This window comes from Lichenostomus cassidix, chromosome 17 (genome assembly GCF_008360975.1).
Source record: "Lichenostomus cassidix isolate B80296 chromosome 17, HeHo_3.0, whole genome shotgun sequence".
Lineage (NCBI taxonomy): Eukaryota > Metazoa > Chordata > Aves > Passeriformes > Meliphagidae > Lichenostomus > Lichenostomus cassidix.
In genome coordinates this window covers 978,162-999,598 of record NC_139497.1, presented here as the reverse complement: position 1 = coordinate 999,598, position 21,437 = coordinate 978,162, and the positions used below count along the sequence as shown (strand labels likewise).

General features: G+C 58.6%; 1 protein-coding gene across 4 annotated transcripts; it reads right to left on the bottom strand.

The window, feature by feature from the left end:
* Positions 1 to 1,581: 1,581 nt before the first annotated feature.
* On the bottom strand, positions 1,582 to 20,941 carry NR5A1 (nuclear receptor subfamily 5 group A member 1). 4 transcript variants are annotated; one of them, XM_085076692.1, is made up of 7 exons: positions 20,760 to 20,938; positions 18,632 to 18,750; positions 18,073 to 18,214; positions 13,838 to 14,478; positions 7,189 to 7,308; positions 6,526 to 6,673; positions 1,582 to 3,484 (listed from the first exon to the last, which is right to left on the bottom strand). In XM_085076692.1, exons 2-7 carry the CDS (start codon positions 18,731 to 18,733, stop codon positions 3,237 to 3,239), a joined length of 1,401 nt encoding a protein of 466 aa, XP_084932818.1. In that variant the 5' UTR covers positions 18,734 to 18,750; positions 20,760 to 20,938; the 3' UTR covers positions 1,582 to 3,236. The 4 variants fall into 4 exon arrangements, with proteins under 4 accessions (XP_084932818.1, XP_084932819.1, XP_084932820.1 ...); XM_085076693.1 differs by having other exon boundaries at positions 18,632 to 18,747; XM_085076694.1 differs by lacking the exons at positions 18,073 to 18,214; positions 18,632 to 18,750 and having other exon boundaries at positions 20,760 to 20,941.
* Positions 20,942 to 21,437: the final 496 nt, after the last annotated feature.

Genomic DNA, 21,437 nt, shown 5'->3' with positions numbered 1-21,437 from the left:
GTGGCACCAGTGCTTCCCGCCAAGGCAGAACTGCTGTTTTCCTTAAATCCCATTTAAAGCTCATTCTTCCGTGCTCTCAGCCCTGGGTGCTGTGCTCAGGCTGATGAGTGACCAGGGAAAAAGCACTTTCTCTACAGCCACGGCCCTGCTTTGGCTCCCTGCCATAAAGGACCACATTTCAGATGTCCCAAAAGGGACAGGGAGGTCCCTGAGATGGCAGAACTGTACCACTGACAGGCAGGGATGGCTGTGCCACACCAGTACCACCTGCACCCACAGCCCTGTCCTGCAGCAGGTTTGGGCTGTGCTTTCTGCCAGTGCACTGTGGGACACTGCCTGTGCTCCCTCTGCCCTGGCAGGAACCCCTGCCTTCCCTGCCGCCAGCACAGCTCAGACTTTTCTCTCTTTTGCTTTAGGTTTCTGAGAAGTTTCGGGGTGACAAGCCTACAATGCAGAGGCTCCTCCAGCAGGAAGGATAGCAGGTCGGAGGAGTTGGCTTCCCTTGGAGAGCTTCCAGCCCGGCCAGAGCTGTCACCCTGCTCTCCCTCCCAGCACCATGTGCAGCCAAACCAAGGCAGGGGCAGTGTGGGCTCTCATGGGGCTTCATCTGCTGCTGAACTGCCCTGCTCCTCTCCCAGGCAGGCACTCAACAGACAGGTATTTGTGTTCTGGGGTCCCCACGACTCCTGCAGCATCTGCTGGGGCAGCCAAGGCTGGCCTGGGGCAGCACTGCCACTGCTGCCTCACGTCACCACCAGCACCACTTGGTGCTTGGTTGTTGCTGCCAATAGAGGTTGTTTAGCCTGGGGGACCTGGAGCAGTGGGATGGCAACAAGCCCAGCTTTGCCCAGGCAGTGCCCATGCTCCTGTGCCAGCGAGGATGGAAGCACCCCTGAGCTGAGGCAGGGCTGGGAACGGGCTGGGGACGAAGCACATGCACTAGGGAAGCCAGCAGCTGGCTTCAAGCCTTTTCTAAACATCCATAGCATCTTCTGCTGTTTAGGACAAAAATCCTCTCCCTGCTCCTGCTTGGGTTCTCGCCTGGCTGGCCTGGCCCCTCGCCAGCTGCTTTCCTTCCCTGTTCTCCTGTTACCTCTGTAGTCTTTAGAACATAGAAAATGTGATGGGTTTTTGCTGATTATGACAACAGTAAATGCTGATTTTAAAGACAACCACCTCTCCTTGTTGCACTGTGTCCAAGGGAAGGAGCTTATGTCCAGCTCTATGTGGCTGAGCACAGTGGAGGGGGTTTGGCCATGAAGCAAGGACCAGGGCACTGCCCACTGCCCACTGCCCACTGCCCACTGCCCATAAATGTTGCTGTTCCTGCACTCACTTGCAAAACATTCTAAGAGTCACTATGGCAATTCCCAGCAGCACTTTGAACCAATCTGGCACCTCCAATGCTTTGAATCAAAGGCAGGATCAGCCTCCTCCCACAGCCATGCTGTCCCTGTCCCTGTCCCTGTCCCTGTCCTGCAAGGGCAGATGGCACCCCAGGCGTGCTCCCTTGGACACCCAGCCCTCCCCATGCCAAGCACCAGCCACAAGGATTAGAAAGACAGTCATAAAAAGACAAAGTTTGCCATTTTAAATGAACTGCAAAATTTATTACAGTGGTTTGCTCCTGACAAGGAAGTTGGTAACCTTCTGCTTGGGAAGGAAGGGGAAGGAGGGGGGAAGGACAGGATGAAAGGCAGGAAAGGATGCAAGAGACAGAGAGAGACACTTAAGGACACTTTTCATTTTCTGAAAATAAAACATCTTTTACCTCCCAAAACATTTTCTCCAGTTCTTTAAGTTCACAAAAAGAAGAAGGTGAAACCAAACCACAGACTTCAGGAGGAAAATGCACAAATGTGTTAAAGCAGAGACAAACATGCTCTTCTGTGTCTAACAAGCTTCACAAACTGCGCAGCTCTGGGCGCAGCCTCTGTGGCTCCTCAAGGCATGGCTCTGCAGAGCTGCAGTGGCCCCAGGGCACAAGGACATCCCCTGCCCTGGGGAACAAACCTGAACAACCCCAGCCATGCTGCAGGGCTGGCAGAGCCAGGGGTCTGTGGGGCAAGGGCTGTGCTGGACTGCCCGGTGCTGGGGCAGAGGAGAGGAGAGCATCGCTGAGACCAAGAGAAAGTAGCAGTGAGAGTCCAGCACGGCCCAGTTTGGGGGCTGAGACCCCCAGTGCTCCCAGTCGTGTCTGTGAGCCCCTGTCCTGTGATGGCAGGAACAGAGAGCCCTTTGCCTGTGGCTGGGCACAGCATTTGCTGTCCCCTGGGGACATGGCAGGGTGCAAGAGGGGCTGGGAGGCCCAGCATGAAGTGCAGGACAATCCTTATTCCTCCTTACCCACTCACTTAGCAGATAAATGCCAGGGGGCTGCAGAACTCCCCAAGTTTCCCCAAGCTCCTGGGCATGTACTGAAGCTTGCACCTCCCTCCTGCCTGGCTGCTCTGCCACTGTCACCTGCAGACAGGACAGAGCTGTGCTGCCCATGGGCAGTTGTGGGCTCTGGGCACTGCGGCTGCCACAGGCTGCAAAGCCAGAACTGCTGCCTCCAGCACTGGCAGGCACTAGGAAAATGAACCTCAGCTGAGGATTCAGCGCTGCCCATCCCTGCATGCCCTCTCTTGGCCAGGGCAGCTGCAGGACACAGTGCTGACAGCAATTGGCATCTGCACCTCGGGGTCCTGGCACAGCTGCATGGGGCCAACAACTGCAGCCCAGCCCCATCATTCTGTGTGGTTCCTGCAGAAATCCTCCACCTCCATGTGTTCCCTGGTGCCTGGAGACACCTCAACCACCATAAAACCACAATATGGAGGGGGTTCACCTCCCCTCTCTCCTGCCCTGTGCACGAGGGGCCCTGAGACATGGGCAGGGTTGGGGAGGGATGGCAGCAGTGAAGAAATGGCTGGTGGGGGCAGCAGGAGAGGAGCAGAAATAGGAGAGAAGCCGGGACAGGCTTTACCCTTTGTTGGTGCTGCTGAGCCGCGTTGGAAGTGACAGGTTTGGGCACCAGGTGTGCAGTGGAGCTGGGGGTCAGCACTGCCAACGGGGCAGGCCAGCAGCCGAGCCACGGCCCTGCAGCCTCAGCTGTCCTTGCTGTGCATGACACCTTCTGGGGCGTTTCCAAGAGCGGAGGTTAAATAGCATCACTGAGGCAGGCAGGGCCCCGGGGAAGCAGTCCTGCCCCTGCTGGAGGCACTGGGGCTCAGCCGGGTCGTGCTGGTGGCCGCTCAAGTCCGCTTGGCGTGCAGCATCTCGATGAGGAGGTTGTTGCAGGGCACCTCCCCGCTCAGGTGCTTGTGGTACAGGTACTCCTCAGCCTGCAGGCTCAGCGCCCGGACCTCAGCCAGCCACAGCAGCAGCTGGCGGAACTTGTCCGTGGAGTGGGGGTAGTGGCACACGGTGTACTCCAGCAGTGCTGCATTGGCCTTCTCCTGAGCATCCTTGGCCAGCGTGTGGTTCTCCAGGTACTTGACATCTGCGGGGGGAGGATGGGCATGAAATGGTGCCAAACTCACATCTGCCCCATCAGTGCCATGCTGTGCTGGGTGAGCCAGGAGGTTCCCACTCTCCTGGGTCAAATGCCCCTGATACGTGAAAACACAGTGCAGGAGGGGACCCAGCCACGGGTACTCCATCCCTGCCCTACTCCCCAGGTCTCCCCTGATGCTGAAGACAGATTCCAACCCCCCTGGCAGTAGGACTGGTGTCTCTCTGCCCTCACTGCCCAGGAAGCTGCAAAGGCAGAAGGTGTTGCCAGCTGTGACAACACATTGGGAGTCGCTGCCATCAGCCCTCTTTAATTCCTGAAGGTCGAGGAAGCGGCTGAATTAATTCCCTGATAAACCTGGTATTTCCAATGTGGCAACCAGGCTCACCAGCCTGGAAACCCTAATCCTCCATGCCTCGCCAGGGCCACAGCAGCTTCCCATAATCCTGCTGCCAGCGGGGTGGCAGACTGAGGTGCAGGCAGGGTCAACTGTCCCTGCACACAGATTTCGGTGGGTTTAGGGAACCAGTGCTGGGCATTGCCCTGTCCCCACCTACAGCTGCACGCAGTGCTGGTACCACATGCCTGCCCAGCAGAGACTTTGCTGCCAACCCCAGCACAGCTCATCCAGGGCAAGTGGATTTAGTGGATTTACTGTGCAGGACAAGGTGCTCAGGAGCACTGCCTCAGTGACAGCCCTGCTGGCTCTGCTGCCCACGGCCCCTGGTGCATGGCCAAATTCCCACTCACTGGCTGGAAACAGGGAAATCTGGGCACAGGTTCTGGCCTAGGTGGCTGGGGATTTGGGGTTCCCTGGAAGGCACTGTGGCACCCAAGGCTGCTGCAGCCCAGCAAAGCTGGGAGTCCCCGGGGGTCAGAGCCAAAAGCAGAGGCACGGCTGGGGGGACTGTGGAGCCCCAGGGAGGGGAGACACAGCACAGCTGAGGGGCTGTGAGCCCCTGGGGAGCCCCAGCCTCAGCCCATGCCCATGGCCAGGACGGGCACTGCCAGTGCAGGCACAAAGGGCACAGGTTGTGCCAAAATGCCGTGTATCAGATCACCCTTCCCTTTTCACTCTGACGGCAGATTTGCTCCTATTGTCTCCTGCTACCCGGGTTGTTGTTATGAAATCTCTTTATCTGCATAAGGTTATTGTGCATGTCATTAAAAAAAAGAAGTTATATTGATAAATGTCAAATCTATCCCCTGAGTTGGCTCAACAATAGCTAGTTCTACTTGATGAACTCACCTGGTTCTCTGAAAGACCCTATTCACTGTTTAATTGAATATTTGAATAATCTTTTCATTCCTGCAAGGAATAAAGAATGTTGTCCAAATAACATTGACTCACTTCATTTAGAGACACTGCAGCAGTTGCAAAGACTGTCCTGTGACAAAGCCTCCCATCACACATACAGATATGCCTGGGATTATTTCTATGCCCTCAAGTGTTCTTCCTATTCACAGCTCCTTTTGTTTGGGAGAAGCTGCTGATAAATTGCAAACGCTTAAGGGAATGTGGGCTATAAAAGCCTCTCTTCCTCCCCTCCCCAAGAGTAGCTGCTTCATGAATGTAAGTCATGAAATCGAATGATAGGTCAATCCATTAAGGCTCTATTAAGCCCTTCTGTAGAACAAAGCTAACCTGTGCCGTCCTCATAAATATTGCTATTTTGAGAAGCCCTAATTTTAATTAAATCTCTTTACCTGCTCAGGAGAGAAATCTATTTAGAACTCAAATGGCAGCTCTTGTGAGCAGGGCTTGGCTTTGACTGTGCTGTGGCAGAGTGGTAAATGTGGAAATTCTCTTGTTAAAGGCAATTACATCCTGCACATAATACACAATCCCATCCTCTACAGCTGAGCCTGCGAAGGGCAAATTACTCCAAGTGAGCTCTGCAATATGGAGAGAAAAAGTTGCATTTGGGGCAAAATGATGTATGGGAAAACACAGCTATTGGATTCCACGCCCTCCCTAAGAGCCGCTGCTCTGGGGAAGCCATCAGGGAACTCACTGCTCCTGTTCTGTGCTGTGCTGTGCCATGCCAGGGGGCACGGGGGGAGCCGGGGGGACCTGGCCCTCCTGGTGCTGAGACCGTGGGGCAGTGGCCAGGGGAGGTCCTGGCTCTGGGTACAAACCCCGCCAGCTCCTTCATTTCCCAGCCTGGGCACTGTTTGTGCCACACCTTATCACTGTTTGAACAGCGAATTTTCGTGTCTCGTTTCTCTGGATTTCTAAACAGCTCCGGGGGAAAGGAAAGCTGAGGGAGGAGATGCTGCAGGTGCGGGATGGGATAGCGGTGCAGCTCCCACCGCTGCGCCCCGGACGGGATCCCACGGATGCAGAGGTGTAACACAGAGCGGGGCATTGGAACAGGGACAGGCTGGCACGGGGATGGAGGCAGTGGGGAGCTCGCCATCCCAGCACCAGCACTCGGCTGCCGCAGGGATCCCAGGGGCAGGAGAGGGGCAGAGCTGCTCTGCCGCTCCAGGGACGTTCCAGGCTCTGGCAGCCCGCGGCTCCGGGGTTATTTAGTCTGGGTGAGGTGGGAGCGTGTGAAGCTGCCGGCTGTGCCCGACCGCAGGCTCCGGGCTGAGGCTAATCAGCAGCCCGGCAGCCTCAGCCCAGCGCGGCGCACGGCCGCTCTGACGCAAATGCCGGCAGATACTGCCACGGCCGCCGCTGTCAACATTCCTGTTTTCCCTCAGCCATATCAGCGCTTGTTCCTCTGCCGGTGTGATGGGCGAGTGACCAAAACAGGCTCCGCTGACAATGTGACAATGTCCCCTGCGGCTGGAGCAGAGCCCAGCCTCGCAGTGGGGGACGTTTTGGATCCCTGGTGAGAGGGGACAGGCAGGTGCCAGCTCTCGCTCCTGGCTCCTCGTCAAAGGCTCCTTTGTCGCACAGCCGGACTCGGGGCTGTGTGTCCTCGCCAGCAGCACTCCCAGCCCAGACCCCGCACTCAGCAGCACAGCCATGACCCCAGAGCGGCTGCCCCTCTCCCCAGTGCCCCCTCAACTGCACTCACCGAGGCTGAAGAGGATGAGGAACTTGAGGCAGACGAATTCATGCCTGTCCACCTGGAGCGAGTGCAAGTGCAGGACGAGCTCCTGCGCCCGCAGCACCAGCGTGTTGAGGATGGAGCCAGCCTGCGCTGCGATGGTTGACATGTCCACCTGCGGGCACAGCAATGGCATCAGCTTGGGCAGCCCCAGCCCCACCAAAACCTGCTGCAGGGCACCCTCAGGGCACAGCCAGGTCCAGCCCTGAGCACTGACTGAGAGTTAGGGGTGTCAGAGCAAAGGCTGAGAGGTGAAACGGGAACACCATTTAAAACACGGGACCCTTCACAGAGTGCTGGAATTGAAGGCACCACGTCTCCAAAAGCCACCTCCAGGGAGGGAAGAGAGCCCATCCTCACATCCCACCACTGAGAGTACAGGTTGTACTGTTGATCTTTCCATAAGAAACATTATTCTCTGCAACCAGAAGCTGTATGGCAGGATGGGACAGGGTGGGACCTTCTGCACAAGCAGACCCATGTTGTAACAGCAACACCTGTCTGCCCCATGCCGAGTTGGTCACACTGGGACAAAAGAAAGAAAAAAGTCCCTTCCTTCCTCCATGCAGCCCCTGCCCAGCCCCACTGCCCCTCCACAGCACCACCGCAGTCCCAGAGGCTGTTTCTCACCTCCTGGCCAGTGACTAGCAGCACGCTGTGCTCCTTGCCGTGCTGCAGCTGCCGGTAGACGTGGTCAAACACCAGCAGCTCACTCCAGCAGTTCTGCAGCAGCTTCATCTGGTCACCCACCTGAAAGAGAGCAGGAGCAGCACGGCTGACACCCACTGTGCTGCACAGCACAGCACCCTCGCTGCACCTGGAAGATATCCCAAGGGAGGGAGGAACCCTGGGGTGAGCACGGAGAGCTGGAGCTGCACCCCAGAAAGGGGGACCCTGGGCTGGAGGAGAGGAGGTGGGCAGGTGGCTGTAGAGAGCTGGCTTCAAAGCAGCTCAGCATGTTTCAGTGGCACTTGCTGGCTCTTATCAGCATGGGTCTTCCCCCACCAGGCACAACCTCCCCAAATCGCACACAAATTTTAACAAAATGACTGAGGGAGGGACACACGCTGGCTGCACAAAGAGCCTGTGTGTCCAGACAGCCCCTCTGGATACTTTAAAACGAAAGAAGACAGTGCCCATCCTCAACTCCCTGCCCAGGATGGCAGGTCTGGGGGGGCAGCAGGGCTCTGGGGGAGCTGCCAGGCACAGGACATCGCTGTGCCCTGCAGCTGCCAGCCCAGCCCTGCCCACACACCAACACACGTGCAATCACGTGCACTTGTGCTGCTGTGTGTGCCCAAAGGGACACCTGGGATTGTCCCTGCGAGGAGCTCGAGCCAGCACACCAGCTGGAAGGGTCCCCAAAGGTCTCACAGGGCACTGGGCACTGCAGGCAGCACCAGTGACTGGAGGGATGAGCTGCCAGAGCCAACAACTACATTTGGAAGAACTAAAAGCCCTGCCAGGCCCCTGTGCCTGGAGCTGTGGCAAGAGGAAGGCATGCTGCTGTCCTGGCACAGGGAGCTGGGCTGCCTTTCCCACTGCCCTGTCAAGAAGCACCATGGGTCACCAGCTTCATCCCAATGGCACTGCTCCCCACTGAACCCCAACTCCTTTCCACAAAGAACTGAACTCCTGCCTTGCCTGGACCCCTCTCTCCTGCAGGGCCAGTGTAGAAAATGGGTTGGGATTACAGTACTGCCTCTGCTACCTCCCTGCAGAGCAAATCCAGTGCCAGCAGCCGAGCTCTGCAGGCCATTGTGCTCCCCCATTAATAGCGGGAAGACAGATGCAGCATCACAGGGCTGGATAATGCCCTCGTTTTGCTGAAGAGGCTGCAATAAACCCGCGCTGGGAGATTGCAAAAGGAATAGAAGCCAGATGAGAAAGAGCTTTATGGTCTCAGAGCCGGCAGTCCCCGCAAGCCGCCGGGATTTGTCTCTCGAGTGTGGTGGGTGGCCAGAGAGGATCACACGGCAGCACAGGCAGTGAGATGAGGTGGCAAGGCAGTGACAGTGGCTGGGCTGTGGCACCACTCCTGCCCGATGGCACCAACCAGCAGTTCAGGGCCATGGGCACTGTGGGGCTGCTGAGGCTGTGCTCACTGCTTCATCCCCCAGCCAGGCCAGCAAGCACAGCTCATGGCCCAGCACTGCAGAGCGTGAGGCTCCTGTTCAGCTGCTCAACAAAACACTGGGAAAAAGCTAATTCTACACTAAAGCAAAATTAAGACTTTGCATCCCTGGTGACCCCTGCCAGAAGGCAAGTGGCAGGCTGTGACAGTGGCCAGCCCTGGCAGGGAGCTGGGGCCAGCCCAGCTGCACGATCCTAGCCAGTGTCAAGCGCCTCTGCTCTGGCTCAGTCAGGGCGTTGTTTTGGAAGTTCTTTCCTGTGCCTCATTCCTGAGCGGGATGAGCTCCAGAAGAGACAGACAGAAAGTTTTGCCTTGAAAACCATTTTTAAAAGTCAGCTTTTCCAAAGAACACGCTTCAACAATTTTGAAATCTTATTTTCTTCCTTTAAAAATTGCTAATCAGTTTCTCTCAAATTCTGTGGAGGGGCTGGTCCCTCCCTGAAGCCCCTCAGCAGCACATTTCACCCTGCATGGCAGCTGCAGGGCTGTTTCCTTACCAGCACACTCCAACATGCTGCGGTGTTTCCTGGAAGCATCGCAGTGCACCAGAGCCCCATGGCCATGGCATGAGGGGATGTGCTTGGGAGCATGATGGGGTGGGCAGGGGGTCAGTGGGCCAGTCAGGGCTGGCTGGGCTCCATGGAGTTGTCCCCAGCACCAAGCAGGCAGTCCCCACAGCCCTGAGGCTCTGCTGCAGGGGGCTCGGCTGGGTCACCAGGCTGCACCCTGCTCTGGCCAGGCCTGCTGGGAGCAGAGGGCTGCTAATGGAGGGGCACTCAGAGGCAATCAATCCTCCCAGCGAGGCGGCAACACACACACTCGCCGTTAAAAGTTAAGCAAAGGATCTTCCTCTTTTAATGTCAAGGCTTTTCCACAAAGTGCTTCATCAAGGGCCTGATGCAAGCTGTCTTTGAGAGGCAATTTTTATCTTTTTTTTAAAGCGAGTATTTAACCCATTCACAAAACGCACAGTGAAACCCTCCAAACACTGGAGGAGCAATCCTTGATGGGCTGCAACCCACAGAAAATGCAGCTCTCTGTGGGAAAGGGTCTGGGATGATGCCAGAGCAGAGGCAGGGTATGCAGAGGCAGGGATGGTGCTGCCTGGGCACAGGTGCAGTCACAGGCACAAGGAGCACTTGGATGCCCCCAGCCTGCCCCCAACCCCACAGATGCCCTCCAGGCCTCCTCCCAAATGCCAGATTTGCCCCACAGCCCTCTGGCAGGTGCATGGCACACAGCAGCACCCTGAGTTGCAGCCTCAGCAATTACTGAGTGCAAGCAGGACCCAACACCTTGGCTACTGAGAAGTGCAGAAGTGGATCAGTGTCCACCTGTAGCCAAAACCTCACACACGTCCAAGGTCCCCATTGCGCTGCCCAGATGCCACCACAACGGGCAAAAAATAACCATCATCAACAGTTTGGAACCAGGATCCCATTTCCCTGCTGGCTCCCACACTGCTGCAGCCCTAGCTCTGTGGGCACAAGGCTCTGCAGGCAGGGCTGCGCTGGCTGGGACGCCACAGGCAGGGAAGTCACATTTCCCCCACTGCATGGGATGCTAAACATTGCTGCAGCATCCATGACCAGAAGGAGATTTTAAATCTGCCAAAAACGCTCTGGCCATTGGCCAGGAGATGGGGTCAAGATGACCCACATGTTAAAGGCAGAGAAGGAACTGACTGCAAATAGGCTTTGTCATGGCTCTGGGATCTCTAAGCACGACTGAGGGAGAGCAGCCCAGCAGACAGACCAGTGACAGAGAGACCCCTGGGTCTGTGGGAACAATGCTGCCCTCAGCATCCTCCCCATCACTGGAGCTTGCCTGGGGATGGAAGGGTGGTTTGCCCCAGCCCTTTGGCACGAAGGGGCTGAGGGGGGGGGGGGTCAGCATCATCCCTCCACCAGCACGGGGACCAGCCGCACACCCAGCCCAGCCTGGCCTTCGGGCTGAAACCGTGGCAATTTGTTTAACATTCCTGGCTGCTCATCCCAATCTAAAGGTCACAGCAACCCTGTGTACACGATATTGATATGTAGGTATGGCAGTGACACCTATATAAACCAGGCTGTGCGAGATGTGTGTGTATAAACCACACCAAAACCAGACAGAATGTGAGCGTGCAAGCGTGCACGTGTGTGCACATCCCTCCGTCTATCTCTCTCCATATATATATAAAAAAATTACATCTGAAAGGACAAAGTTGCCTGAGACTCACGACCCAACAAAATATATTTCACCCCTGGCCCATATTTTTCTTCCTGAAAAGATGCTGCAAATCTTCCCTCAGTCCTGACACATCTCATCTAGACTCAGTTAAAGTTCGTATTTATGGGCGTCAGCGCTGACCTCTTCCACCTCCGCCCGCGCGGCCTCGCGCCGCGGCTGCCTGGCCAGCCCTCGATAAACAAGCAGGCCCCCAAATCCCCCTCTGCCGTGCAGCGTTATTAGTCTTGCCTCCGAAGGCCAGCGCAGTCCGTAATTCTCCTCCTGGTGACACGAGATGAACGCCGCGACATCAGTCTCCCGGCGGATTGGCATGGGGACCCTCGTTTGTCAGTGGCAGACTGACAGAATTACTGGCCCTTAAATGAAACGATATATCTGGGAAGTTAAATCTGTTTTCAATCTGACTGCCCTGCGCCTGCGGGTGGACGTGGCGTGTGAGCCGATGTCAAGAGGCCATTAGCCCATGGCCCCCTCCTTCCCCGGGCGCAGTGCTGGAGCCAGGGGGGCTCTCCCCAGTGTCCCCCAGCCCAGCCACCTGGCCAGCAGTGTTGGAGACAGCAAGGCACCCAGTCTGGCCCTCACCAGATCACTAGGGTGGGAATGGGAATGGGAAAAAGGCTGGCCAGCTCTGGGGGAAACTGCTCCCACTTTCCCTGGGCAGGGACCAAAGGCTCGTCCTAACCAGGCATGAGACAGCAGTTCCCCATGTCTGTGAGGATTTGCTCCTTCCTCTCCAGGCTCCCTCTGAGGCCCCAGGGAGAAGCCAGGTCTCTGCAAACAGCCCTGTGGAAGGAGCATGGGGGTGCTGGGAGGGCTCAGGCAGGGCAAGCCATGATGGGGCAATCTGCCCACACCTCCCTTTCTCGCCTACCTGCACACCCTCCCCGTGTAGTGACAGCCTGGCATGATGCCCTGGAGTGGTGTCCCAGCACAGTGCCTTTTCAGCCGGGATCCCCGCACTGGCCTCAGCCAACAGCCCTTCCCTGCTGCGGCTGGGAACCATTGCCTTCACACTGACCTTCCCAGAGATGGAGAGAGCTGCTGGCATCTCTGCTCCGAGGAGCCCTGAGCACCCAGCGGGGACTGCCGGTCCCATCGATCTCGGAGATTGCAATGCTCCTCCGAGCTGCCTTTAGGGCAGAGCCATAAACTCTGCGCCAGCAGGAGTTCATTTACCGTCCCAGCAGCCGTTTGCTTTTATGTGCCAGGCAGGAGCAGGAATGGGGATTCAAGATCTCAGACCTACTCCTGCTTCCCACTGGCTGCTCTCCAGTGCTTGAGGAAAAGTCACCACCCTGGCCAGGGAGAATGCACCATGTGGGGTGGGCAGAAGGCAGCCCCAGCATCACCCATAGGGACACTGGGGACAGCGGGCATCTCCGCTCTGTGCTGGGACTCAGACCTGCCTGGGTGTGCTGCGCACAGGAGGGAGCCAAGGACGGTGCTGCCACGTTCTCCTGCTCCTGCCGGAGCCAGGGTGGGCTGTGCTGTCCTGCAGTCCTCAGCCCTGTGAAATGCTGGGAATGCTCCCCACAGTCACCATGGGATGAAGGCAAAGGGCATGAGGTCCCTGGGTGGCAGTGATGGATGGGGGTACCAGCTGAGCACCGAACCCCATCTCCTGATCATGGCAGGACACATGCCCTTCTCCCAACAGGACACTGACAGCTCTGTCCAGGTGAGGCCTGTGGCACTGCCATCCCCCCCAGAGCACCCACCAACACTGATTCACACAGGAACAGCCTATTTTGGTGGCACAATCAGGCTGACAATGGAGTTACAAGGCTACCCAGCAATACAGCTGGGAACTGAATTTACACTGTTTACAATATCTCCTGCAAAACAACAACCACCCTGTTCCCAAAATCCAGGCTGGACACTGATATGATTGAAACAAGCCCAACCCACCCCCACAATGCCGTTTCCTGACACTGTTCTGGCAGCCGGGGGCTATTTTGAGCCACAAGGCTTGACTATAATCAGCCCCATGGCACCCATGGCACAGGGAAGAGCCTGGCCCTGTCCCACAGTGCAGTTCTACTGGAAGAAGGTGATTTTGGCCAGAGCCAGGCAGCATAGCATCATGCCAGAAACAAGAGAAAGCACCTGAGTCTCACAGGTGCCCCAGGACGTTGCACTCTGGGTTTTGGCCATGCTGCAAATTTTTTATCTCCAATTTTTGCACCAGCTTGGGATCTTAAGTCATCCCAGGACATGAATGAAAAATTTATGAAAGCTTGGCAAGGTGTGTAGGATGGCAGAAGCTGCCTCAGCCCTGCTGCCCCACTCCTGGCCCCAGTAAACGTTCAGGAGCATTTGCTAGAGGGGATATCTTGGCAGGATGGAGGTCAGTTCTATGTCCCCAGCTGGGCACACTCATGGGCTGCTGGCAGCAGATGTGGCTCATGGAGCGAGCTGGGGGTGTCCCCTGCTCCAGCCAGCCCTGCCCTGGGTGCCTGGCACTAATAAGACCCTCCTGACCACATTGATTTTCCTCCTAAAGGCGGAGGAGAGAATTGTCTCAACTATAATTCCTCAACGTTACATTTTTCAATTATATCTTGAGCTTGACACCACAGTCACTCTGCCGGCGATTGCCTCAACAGCTGCCCCCATCGTGATGAATCTGAAATCATTAGCCCCACACGACAGTGGGAATCGCTCCAGCATTGCAGCCAGGCCCTGGCACCTCCAGCCCTGCCATGCAGGGAGCTGGGAGCAAGACTGGGATGTGCCAAGAGATCTGCAGTGATTGCCCTAGGCTTATGCCCATGGGTGTTGCCCTGTCCTCACAACATTTCACCCTCAATCCTGCCCACAGCCTCTTCGCTTCCTCACATCACAGCAGCCTCAACCCTGCCTGCCTCCCACTGTCCCCCCAGAGCAGCATCCATGCCCACTGACAGGTCCTACCTCCAGCTCCTTGAAGAAGATGCAGCTCCGTGCCCACTCCACGATGGAGAAGAGGGTCTGGTCAGCCATCTTGCACATGAGGCCAAAGGTGCTGAGCTTCTCGTGCCGGCCTTTGCCCTGCTCTTGCTGCAGGCAGGACAATATCCGTGCCTTCACCTGGGCCTCATCGGGCTCCAGCTGCAGCAGCTTCAGGATGACCTCGGGGATGTCAGGGGGAGAGCTGCTGGGGTAGGTCTCTGGGTACATGTAAGCGGGCATGGACTCGTGGGCGTTTGTGTAGTGGTCAGGGTACTCAGACTTGATGGTGCGGTTGGGGAAGGAGGGGTAGTGGTAGCTGGGCAGCGGCGCATGGCCAGGCACAGTCATTGCCAAGGACGGCGTCCCGTAGGGGCTGCGCTCGTAGTCCACGGGCGTCAGGGCAGCCGGGTTGGGCGGCAGGGTCTTGGACATGGCGTGGATGCTGTGGATGGTGGAGGACAGGCTGTAGTCACTCTGCACCGGGGACATGATCTGAGGCACTGTCTCCAGCTTGAAGCCGTTGGCACGGATCAGAGCTTTCTTCTGCTGCTTTAAGGCACGGTCCCGCTTGTACATGGGTCCAAACTTATTCCTCCCTCCACGCATCCGGTCTGCACGGACAGCTGGGAACAGAGGGAGGGCAGAGGCTGCAGTGAACCCACATGGAGAGAGACCAGGGCTTCCACAGGGCACAGAGAAAATGCGGGGGAACATGACTTAGGGGCAGAAAGGATTTGGGGGGCACTGGGGAGACCTTCCTAGAATAGCAATGGCAGGCTGTGTCACTCCCAGCACAGCCAGTGTCACCCTCAGAGCTTCTGGGGATTGCAGGAAAGGAAGAGACATTTGGCTTTCACTACAAAACGAGCTGGGGGATAAAGCAGCTTTCATCCCCCGTGGGTTGAGCAGAGGAGGGGGTTTAAAACCGACTTCAATTTTAACGACCCCTGTCACTGGGCCAGCCCTGGGATTTCCTTGTTTCTGCAGAGCCTGGGACCCCACAGCCCCCTCGGGATCCTGGTTCCCTCCATCTAGGCTGCATGTGCTACTTTTCTGCAAATCTCTGTCCCTTTGTCGGGCAGCACGGCTGCCAGGTCCCAGCGGGTGCACTTCACCCCGTGGCAGGGCTGCACTGGCCTCAGGCAGGAGGCTGCCAGCCCTGGGGCTACCAGTCCCGACGAGGGCTCTGGAGGAGCATCCCGCTGGCAAAGTCCCTCTGACGGCTGCAACAGAGCAGAGGTTCCCGCCAAACACCAAAAGAAACTCAAGAATCTGCCAGCATGCAAGGGAGCGGGTGCTTCTCTGCAGCAAGAGCCTGACCCCCTGCACTGCCTTGCTGTGCTTGCTGCCCTGGCATCCCCTTGGAAGAGCCTCAGATCGCTGGAAGGCAGAGCTGGGGGCTGGACGGCAGTGCAGCGGAGTGTGCCAGCGAGAACAGCCCGCAGTGAGCATCAAAGGCGAAAGCCCTCTGCTAGTTTGTGCTCCTGCTGACAGCCAGCGGGTCTTCCTTTGCGTCTCAGCTGTTACCTCTGCCTTTCTTTTGCCTACTTATCCTGGGGCACCCAGCCAGCCACCCCGGAGAGCTGGAGCACCTCCCCAGCTCTCCCAAGGCAGGCTGGAAAGGCGGGAGCGTGGCCGGGAGCAGCAGCATTTCCAGGACGAGCAGGAATGTGCTCCCAGGAGAGCCGCCCTGGCTTCCTCCCTCATTCTTTATTCATGAAAACAGCATCTCACTGGGAGCGGGCGGCCAGCGGCAGCCTCTGAAGAGAGGGGTGATGTGGCCCCCCGCTCCTGAGAGCTGGCCCTCGCCCCTCTGGGCAGCAGAGAGCTGTCCCGGGGCACTTTGGGCTCAGGGGTACAAGGGAGGTGGCCACAATCAGCACGTGTGCACAACCCACAAGCCGGGGTCCCACGCAGGCAAACAGGCTAGCAGCCCGAGCTGGCACAGGCAGGTCTGGCAGCCCCGACCACACACCCCAGAGCCAGAGCACACTGAAAACCAAATCTTACACCCTCTCGAGGTGACGTGTTCCCGCCGCTGCTCGAGGTCGGACCCAATGATTCCCAGGGATCGCATCCCAAATGGACCCCTGTGACGCTGGGCAAGGGTGCACAGGCAGGGACTCCGCCGGTGCTGTCTGTGCATCCCCACACACAGCGAGATGTGCTCACAGTCGGGTCTCACAAACCCTCCAGAGGCAACTGAATACACCTCCTCCCCCTCCCAGTAAGAACACAAAGGGAGAAGAGGCCTTTTAACTCCCTCCTGCTCTGCTTTTCCTGCCATTTGTACCACACTTGAGATTGGGAACAACTTGCTGTGCCCTGGCTGACAGCCAAGAAGCAAACGATGCACCCTGACCTTCAGGGCAAGAGGGCCCAAGTGAAGCCACCCAGGAAGTGCCTGCACCCCCAACAAAGTCCCCAAAACCATCTGCAGTGGGCCCCCAAGCCACAAACTCACATGATGGCAGGAGGGGTCTCCAGCACCCTGCAGCCCCCTTCCCACTACCACTGCCTTTCCTGCTCTCATCCCTATGCAGAGCCCTGGGCAGGCTGCTGGCTAGGGTCTGCCTCCCTTTGGCCACCTCTCTTTGCCTGGGCAGGGACATGGAGGGTGCCATAGGTCCCTGGGCAAGTTTCTCTGCCACCTCCCTTCAGCCACTTTGAGGGGTGCCTGTGTCAACACTGTGTTCCCAAAATCAACCACCTCGGGGTAGCTCTTGTCGTGTGAACCTACAGACATCTCCAAAGCACCGCCTCGGATGCCTTGCCCAAAAATACTAGGAGATGAAAAAAGTGGTCTCTGTTTTTTACCACAAAAGAGATGGTTCCATGAGAATATCACTTTGCCTGGGTGATTGCCTTGTCTGCCCAGCTAAGGACCCAACAGCAAGAAAATACACAAGAAAAGGCTGTTGGGACAGCTCTGGGACCCAAGCACCTCCACGGTGAGCACGGCAAAAACTGCTTAAAAAGGGGCAAATTGAGACCATGACTTTCCCCGCCGGGCACCCCACGCACTGTCCCTGCCTATCTGTCGTAGGGTCCCCAGCCCCTGAGCAGTGCCCAAATCCCCTTGCGACATCGATCAAAACTGCCAGAGCATGCACCGAGGGATTTAAGGCACCAGTAACTCCAGCCCAGGGAGGAGAGTGGAACTGGGATCTGTTTGGAAGCCAGCCCACGCCGGGAGTTTGCCGGGGTTGAATTTTCAGCTTGGTGTTGTGTCTTACTCCTGCGCTTCTGCTCGCAGGCTCCCACCCCGCTCCCGGAGCGAGCGGCCGCCCTGCCAGAACACGAAGGACTTTCCGATTAACCGCACTGTGTCCCGAGCAGCGAGCCCGGCAGGCGAGGGGCTCAGCCCGGCAGGCGAGGGGCTCAGCCCGGCAGGCGAGGGGCTCAGCCCGGCCAGGGCCAGGCGGGAGGACTCAGCCAGCTTCCACCCGCTGCAAAACACAAACGATTTCAAGAGCGAAGAGGGGAGGGGGAGGCCTAATCAGGGGTGAGGATCTCCTTCTGCCTCTGCTTTTGCTCTGCCATCCGGTGCCAACGAGCTGTCCCCCCCCATATATTTCGTTGCCGGATGCTGAGCGCTGCAGGACCCGCAACACGCTACAACACGGGCTGTCAGGGCCCGACTCTGATGTCGGGATCCTCTGCGCCGACGGGAGAGAGGCGGCGGCTCTGGGGCTGGAATTGCCCCCCCGGGGGTCAGAAATCCGTTTTACTAAATGTCACCGAGATGAAAAATATAATTCGTGGTGGGTCTGCGGCAGCTTTATTGCGATCCCCATAATTTTTAACGTTTTCCTTAAGCCTCGGCTTCTGGAATTATGTGCTTAAGGAAAACAATAATTTATTTGCTATTTCCCAACCTTCCTGCCAGAAAAAAAAAAATCCTGGAAAGTTGAAACCGTAGCAGCCAGAACCCCGGGGAAACAAACAAAACGAAACAAGGAAAAGCAGGAGACGACGCGAAAAAACGATTTTTTTCTTAACTTGGGAAGGAAAAACGGAATCGAAGCGGCTGCGGGACTGACCGGCCTGGGGAGGTGGCCGCGGCGGGGACAGCGCGACCGGTCCCGGCAATCGCACAGTCCCCGCGCAGTCCCCACACAGTCCCCGCACGATCTCGTCACAGTCTCCGCACACTCTCCGCACGGTCCCCAGCCCCGTGGCCACCCCCCGCCCCGCCGCGCCCGGGCAGTCCCTACCTTCCAGGCGCATCCCCACGGTGAGGCACTTCTGGAAGCGGCAGTAGGGGCAGCGCTTGCGCTGGGTCTTGTCGATCTTGCAGCTCTGGCTCTCGGTGCAGGTGTAGTGCTTGTTGTTCTGCACCGTGCGCTTGAAGAAGCCCTGCGGCGGCGGGCGGCGGCGATGCGGTGGGCACCGACACCGGCATCCCGGCACCCGCACCCCGTCCCCGCCACCCGCCTTCGGCAGAGGCTCCACCGCGTTCGGGGTTCCCGTCGCGGCCGCGCTCCCCTCCCGCCGCCGGGAGCGAATCCGCCGCTAACGAAAACGGGCAAGAGAAGCCCCGCAGCCGGTCCCGTTAGCCCGGTCCCTGCAGAGTCCCCTCCCCGCTCCCTACACAGCCCCGGACCCCTCTCTCTCGTGCAGCGGTCCCCGCACAGCCCCGGCTCTTCAAGGCGCCGGTCCCGCAGAGCCCCGGCCCCGCTGCCCCGGCCCCGCACGGCCCCAGCCGCGTTTCCCCGGCCCCGCACAGCCCCGGCCCCGCACAGCCCCGGCTCCGCGCGCCCCGGCCCATCCTACCTTGCAGCTCTCGCAGGTGAGCAGCCCGTAGTGGTACCCGGAGACCTTGTCCCCGCAGACCGGACAGAGCTCGTCCAGGTCCTCATCATAGGAATAGTCCATCCCCTCCAGCGGCCCTGCTGCGGGACAAGCCGCGGTCAGCGGGACGGGATGGGACGGGGAAGGGGACGGACGGCGGCCCCAGCCCCGGCGCTGGGTGCGGAGCGGGAGTGGGCGCGGTGGAGACCGAGAGGCAGGTGCGGGAGCCAGAGCTCTTTATAGCGCCTGGAAGAGCATCTCCATGTTGGTGCGGGCTCACGGCCAGCCCCCCGGGGCTGGGGAACCTCCTCTGGGAGAGCGAGCGGCTCGCGGCGGCGGGGACGGGGCGGGGGCGGAGGGACCCGCCGGCCCAGGGACCGGGGACACGGCGGCCGGGCTGGGGAGCTGCTCGGCCAGGCCTCCTCAGCATCGGGGATCCCCCCAGAGATTCCCTCGTGGACAGGCAAGGGGCACCGCTCTGCGGGAAGGGGTGAGAGACCCTCCTTGCTCCCCCACACCATCTGTGGGGAACAACAAGCCCCCCAGCCTCTCCAGGGTGTCTGGCCCGAAAGCAGCAGGACCTGCTGAGAACCAGGAGTCTCAGGGCTGGAGTAATTTTGCTGACCATTTCTGAGCATGAGCCTGCTCTGCTCTGTGCACAGCCCTGGAACATCAGCTTTGTCAGAACACACCATTACCCCACACCAGCTGCCCCTGCTAGCCCAGGGAGGGCTGTGTGGGGAAGACTGGGGTGTGCAGTGGTTCCTAACATCTCTGCAGCCACCACTGAGGAGGAGACAGTTTAGACCTACCACTGGCCACCCTTCCTGGAGCACCCACTCTCAATGATGTTCTTGTCTGCCTGTCAGACAGCAGGTATTAAATCAATGCTTTACAATTAGGGTTTTGTAATGAAATGTTCCATGATGGCAGCAGACCAGCACAGGAGCACCCTGGCTCCTGGCATGTCCTGTTTATCAGGATGCTCCCAGGCCATATGCCATGACCCAGGACTTGGCTATGGGGAGCTTGAGGCTCCAACTCTGAGCCAGACACTGGATCTGAGCCCATCCTGGAGGACTGACCCAGAGCCTGTCCTAGCATGGCAGGAGCCTGCTGCCAGCACAGCAGCACCAGGGCCCGAGGCTCTGGGTGCCTGGAGCTCCAGCACAACTGAGTCTGTGCTGCTGGCAGTGCCCTGCAAAGGAAAGCCATAGCTGCTGGCCCCGTACGGCTGATCCTGCATGACTTGTCTTGAAGGGCTCATCCCACACACCTCATCCCACACTCTCGCCCCACACAACAGCTGCCCACGGGTGCAGCGGGTAGGAAGCGGCCCTGGCAGGGAGAGCGGCAAACAGGAAATGGGCTCAGCGGAGCATCACTCCAGAGCCACCAGGAATGGAGCCGGGGCTAAGAATAGCAGCAGAGCAGTCCGCAGTGCCGGTCAGACCGGGAAGGAGTGCTCCCATCACCGGCAGAGCCCCTCGGCCATGGCCCCACACTTGCCACGAGCTCCCGGGAGAGCTGCTGGGCAGCCATGGAGCAGGACCTGCCATCCGGGAAGAGGAACCCAGGAGGGGCTCTGGGCTGGGAGAAGTGAGCAAACTCTGCAAGGAACAGAAGCAAACAGGAGCCGAAGGCTATGATCCCTGCCAGCACGGGATGGGGACAGGACACAGGCTCAGTCAACCCCAGGAGTCAAGGGGTCCTAGATGCTCCCATGCCTGCTCCAGGGAGTGGAGGCTGCCTGTGCTCCTCTGGGCAACTCCCAACCCTTGGGTGACCACGGACCCCCAGCCACCCCCATCTGTGCTCCCAGAGCCTCTCAGCAGCCACATATGTCATTCCTGAGCAGCGGCTTGGCTGAGGGGCCAAGGCTATGGTAAGGCCTCGCTCTGCTGTCCACGATCTGCAGAGCCGCCATCCCCACACCCAGTGACAGGATGGGACGGGAAGCGGAGGCCCACACACGACTCCTGCTTCCTTGTCAAGCCCTGCTGCGTCCCCAGCTCTGGCCTTGGCCGCCACCATGCCGGAGAATGGCGGCAGCGGCTGGGAGATGGGTGGGATGGGGAATCCGCGGTTCCCCCCACGGACACGTACTCACCGCGAGGCGGCTGCACGGCTGCTGCGCGTGGGCCGGTGGGTGGGAGAGCCTTGGTCGGCCACCAGCCAGGAGCTGCGACCGAGAAACCTCCGTGGGGTGTGGGTACTGCTGCCCCGTCCACGGCAGGCTGGGGGATTTATGGGGACCTGTGTCTGCTGGGAAGGTGTCGGGGCTCTGGCTGCGCACACACCGCCCCGGGCAGGACACCGGCCAATCTCCTCCCCACGGGGGCCAGGCTCAGCCAGGATGGACCCACTTCGGTGCCTTATTGGCTTCTGGGGCCACGTGACCATGCTGAAAAACATCATAATTAAGCTACAAAACGCTGCCCATAAACTAGCATTAGAAAGTGACAGAGAAGATAAGTGGGACCTCTGCAGCAGATAAGGTGCCCCAGGAGGGAGACCCCGCAGGGAGGTGGGGGGCACCAGAGTGCCCCAGCACCCACAGCCACCCTGATTTACGGCCCAGGGTGGGAGGGGGGGCGGCGAGGGCATGGAGCAGAACACCTCTGGGAGGAACGTGAGCCCACTTCACTCATCCAGCGCCAGGATGCAGCCAGAGCCTCCTCAGCCCTGAGACGTCTCTTCTGCAAGGGAGGGCAGGAGGAGGCTCCTCCATGCTCACTCCCGGGTCCCTGGGGCTCACAGTGCCCACAGCCAGTGGTTCTTCATGTGC

Coding starts and splice junctions, on each gene's coding strand:
- NR5A1 (XM_085076692.1), bottom strand. CDS start 18,733: ATGGACTATTCCTATGATGAGGACCTGGACGAGCTCTGTCCGGTCTGC. Junction 18,215..18,631: donor TCACCTGCGAGAGCTGCAAG/GTAGGATGGGCC, acceptor CCGCCGCCGCAG/GGCTTCTTCAAGCGCACGGT. Junction 6,674..7,188: donor TGCTAGTCACTGGCCAGGAG/GTGAGAAACAGC, acceptor CTGTGCCCGCAG/GTGGACATGTCAACCATCGC.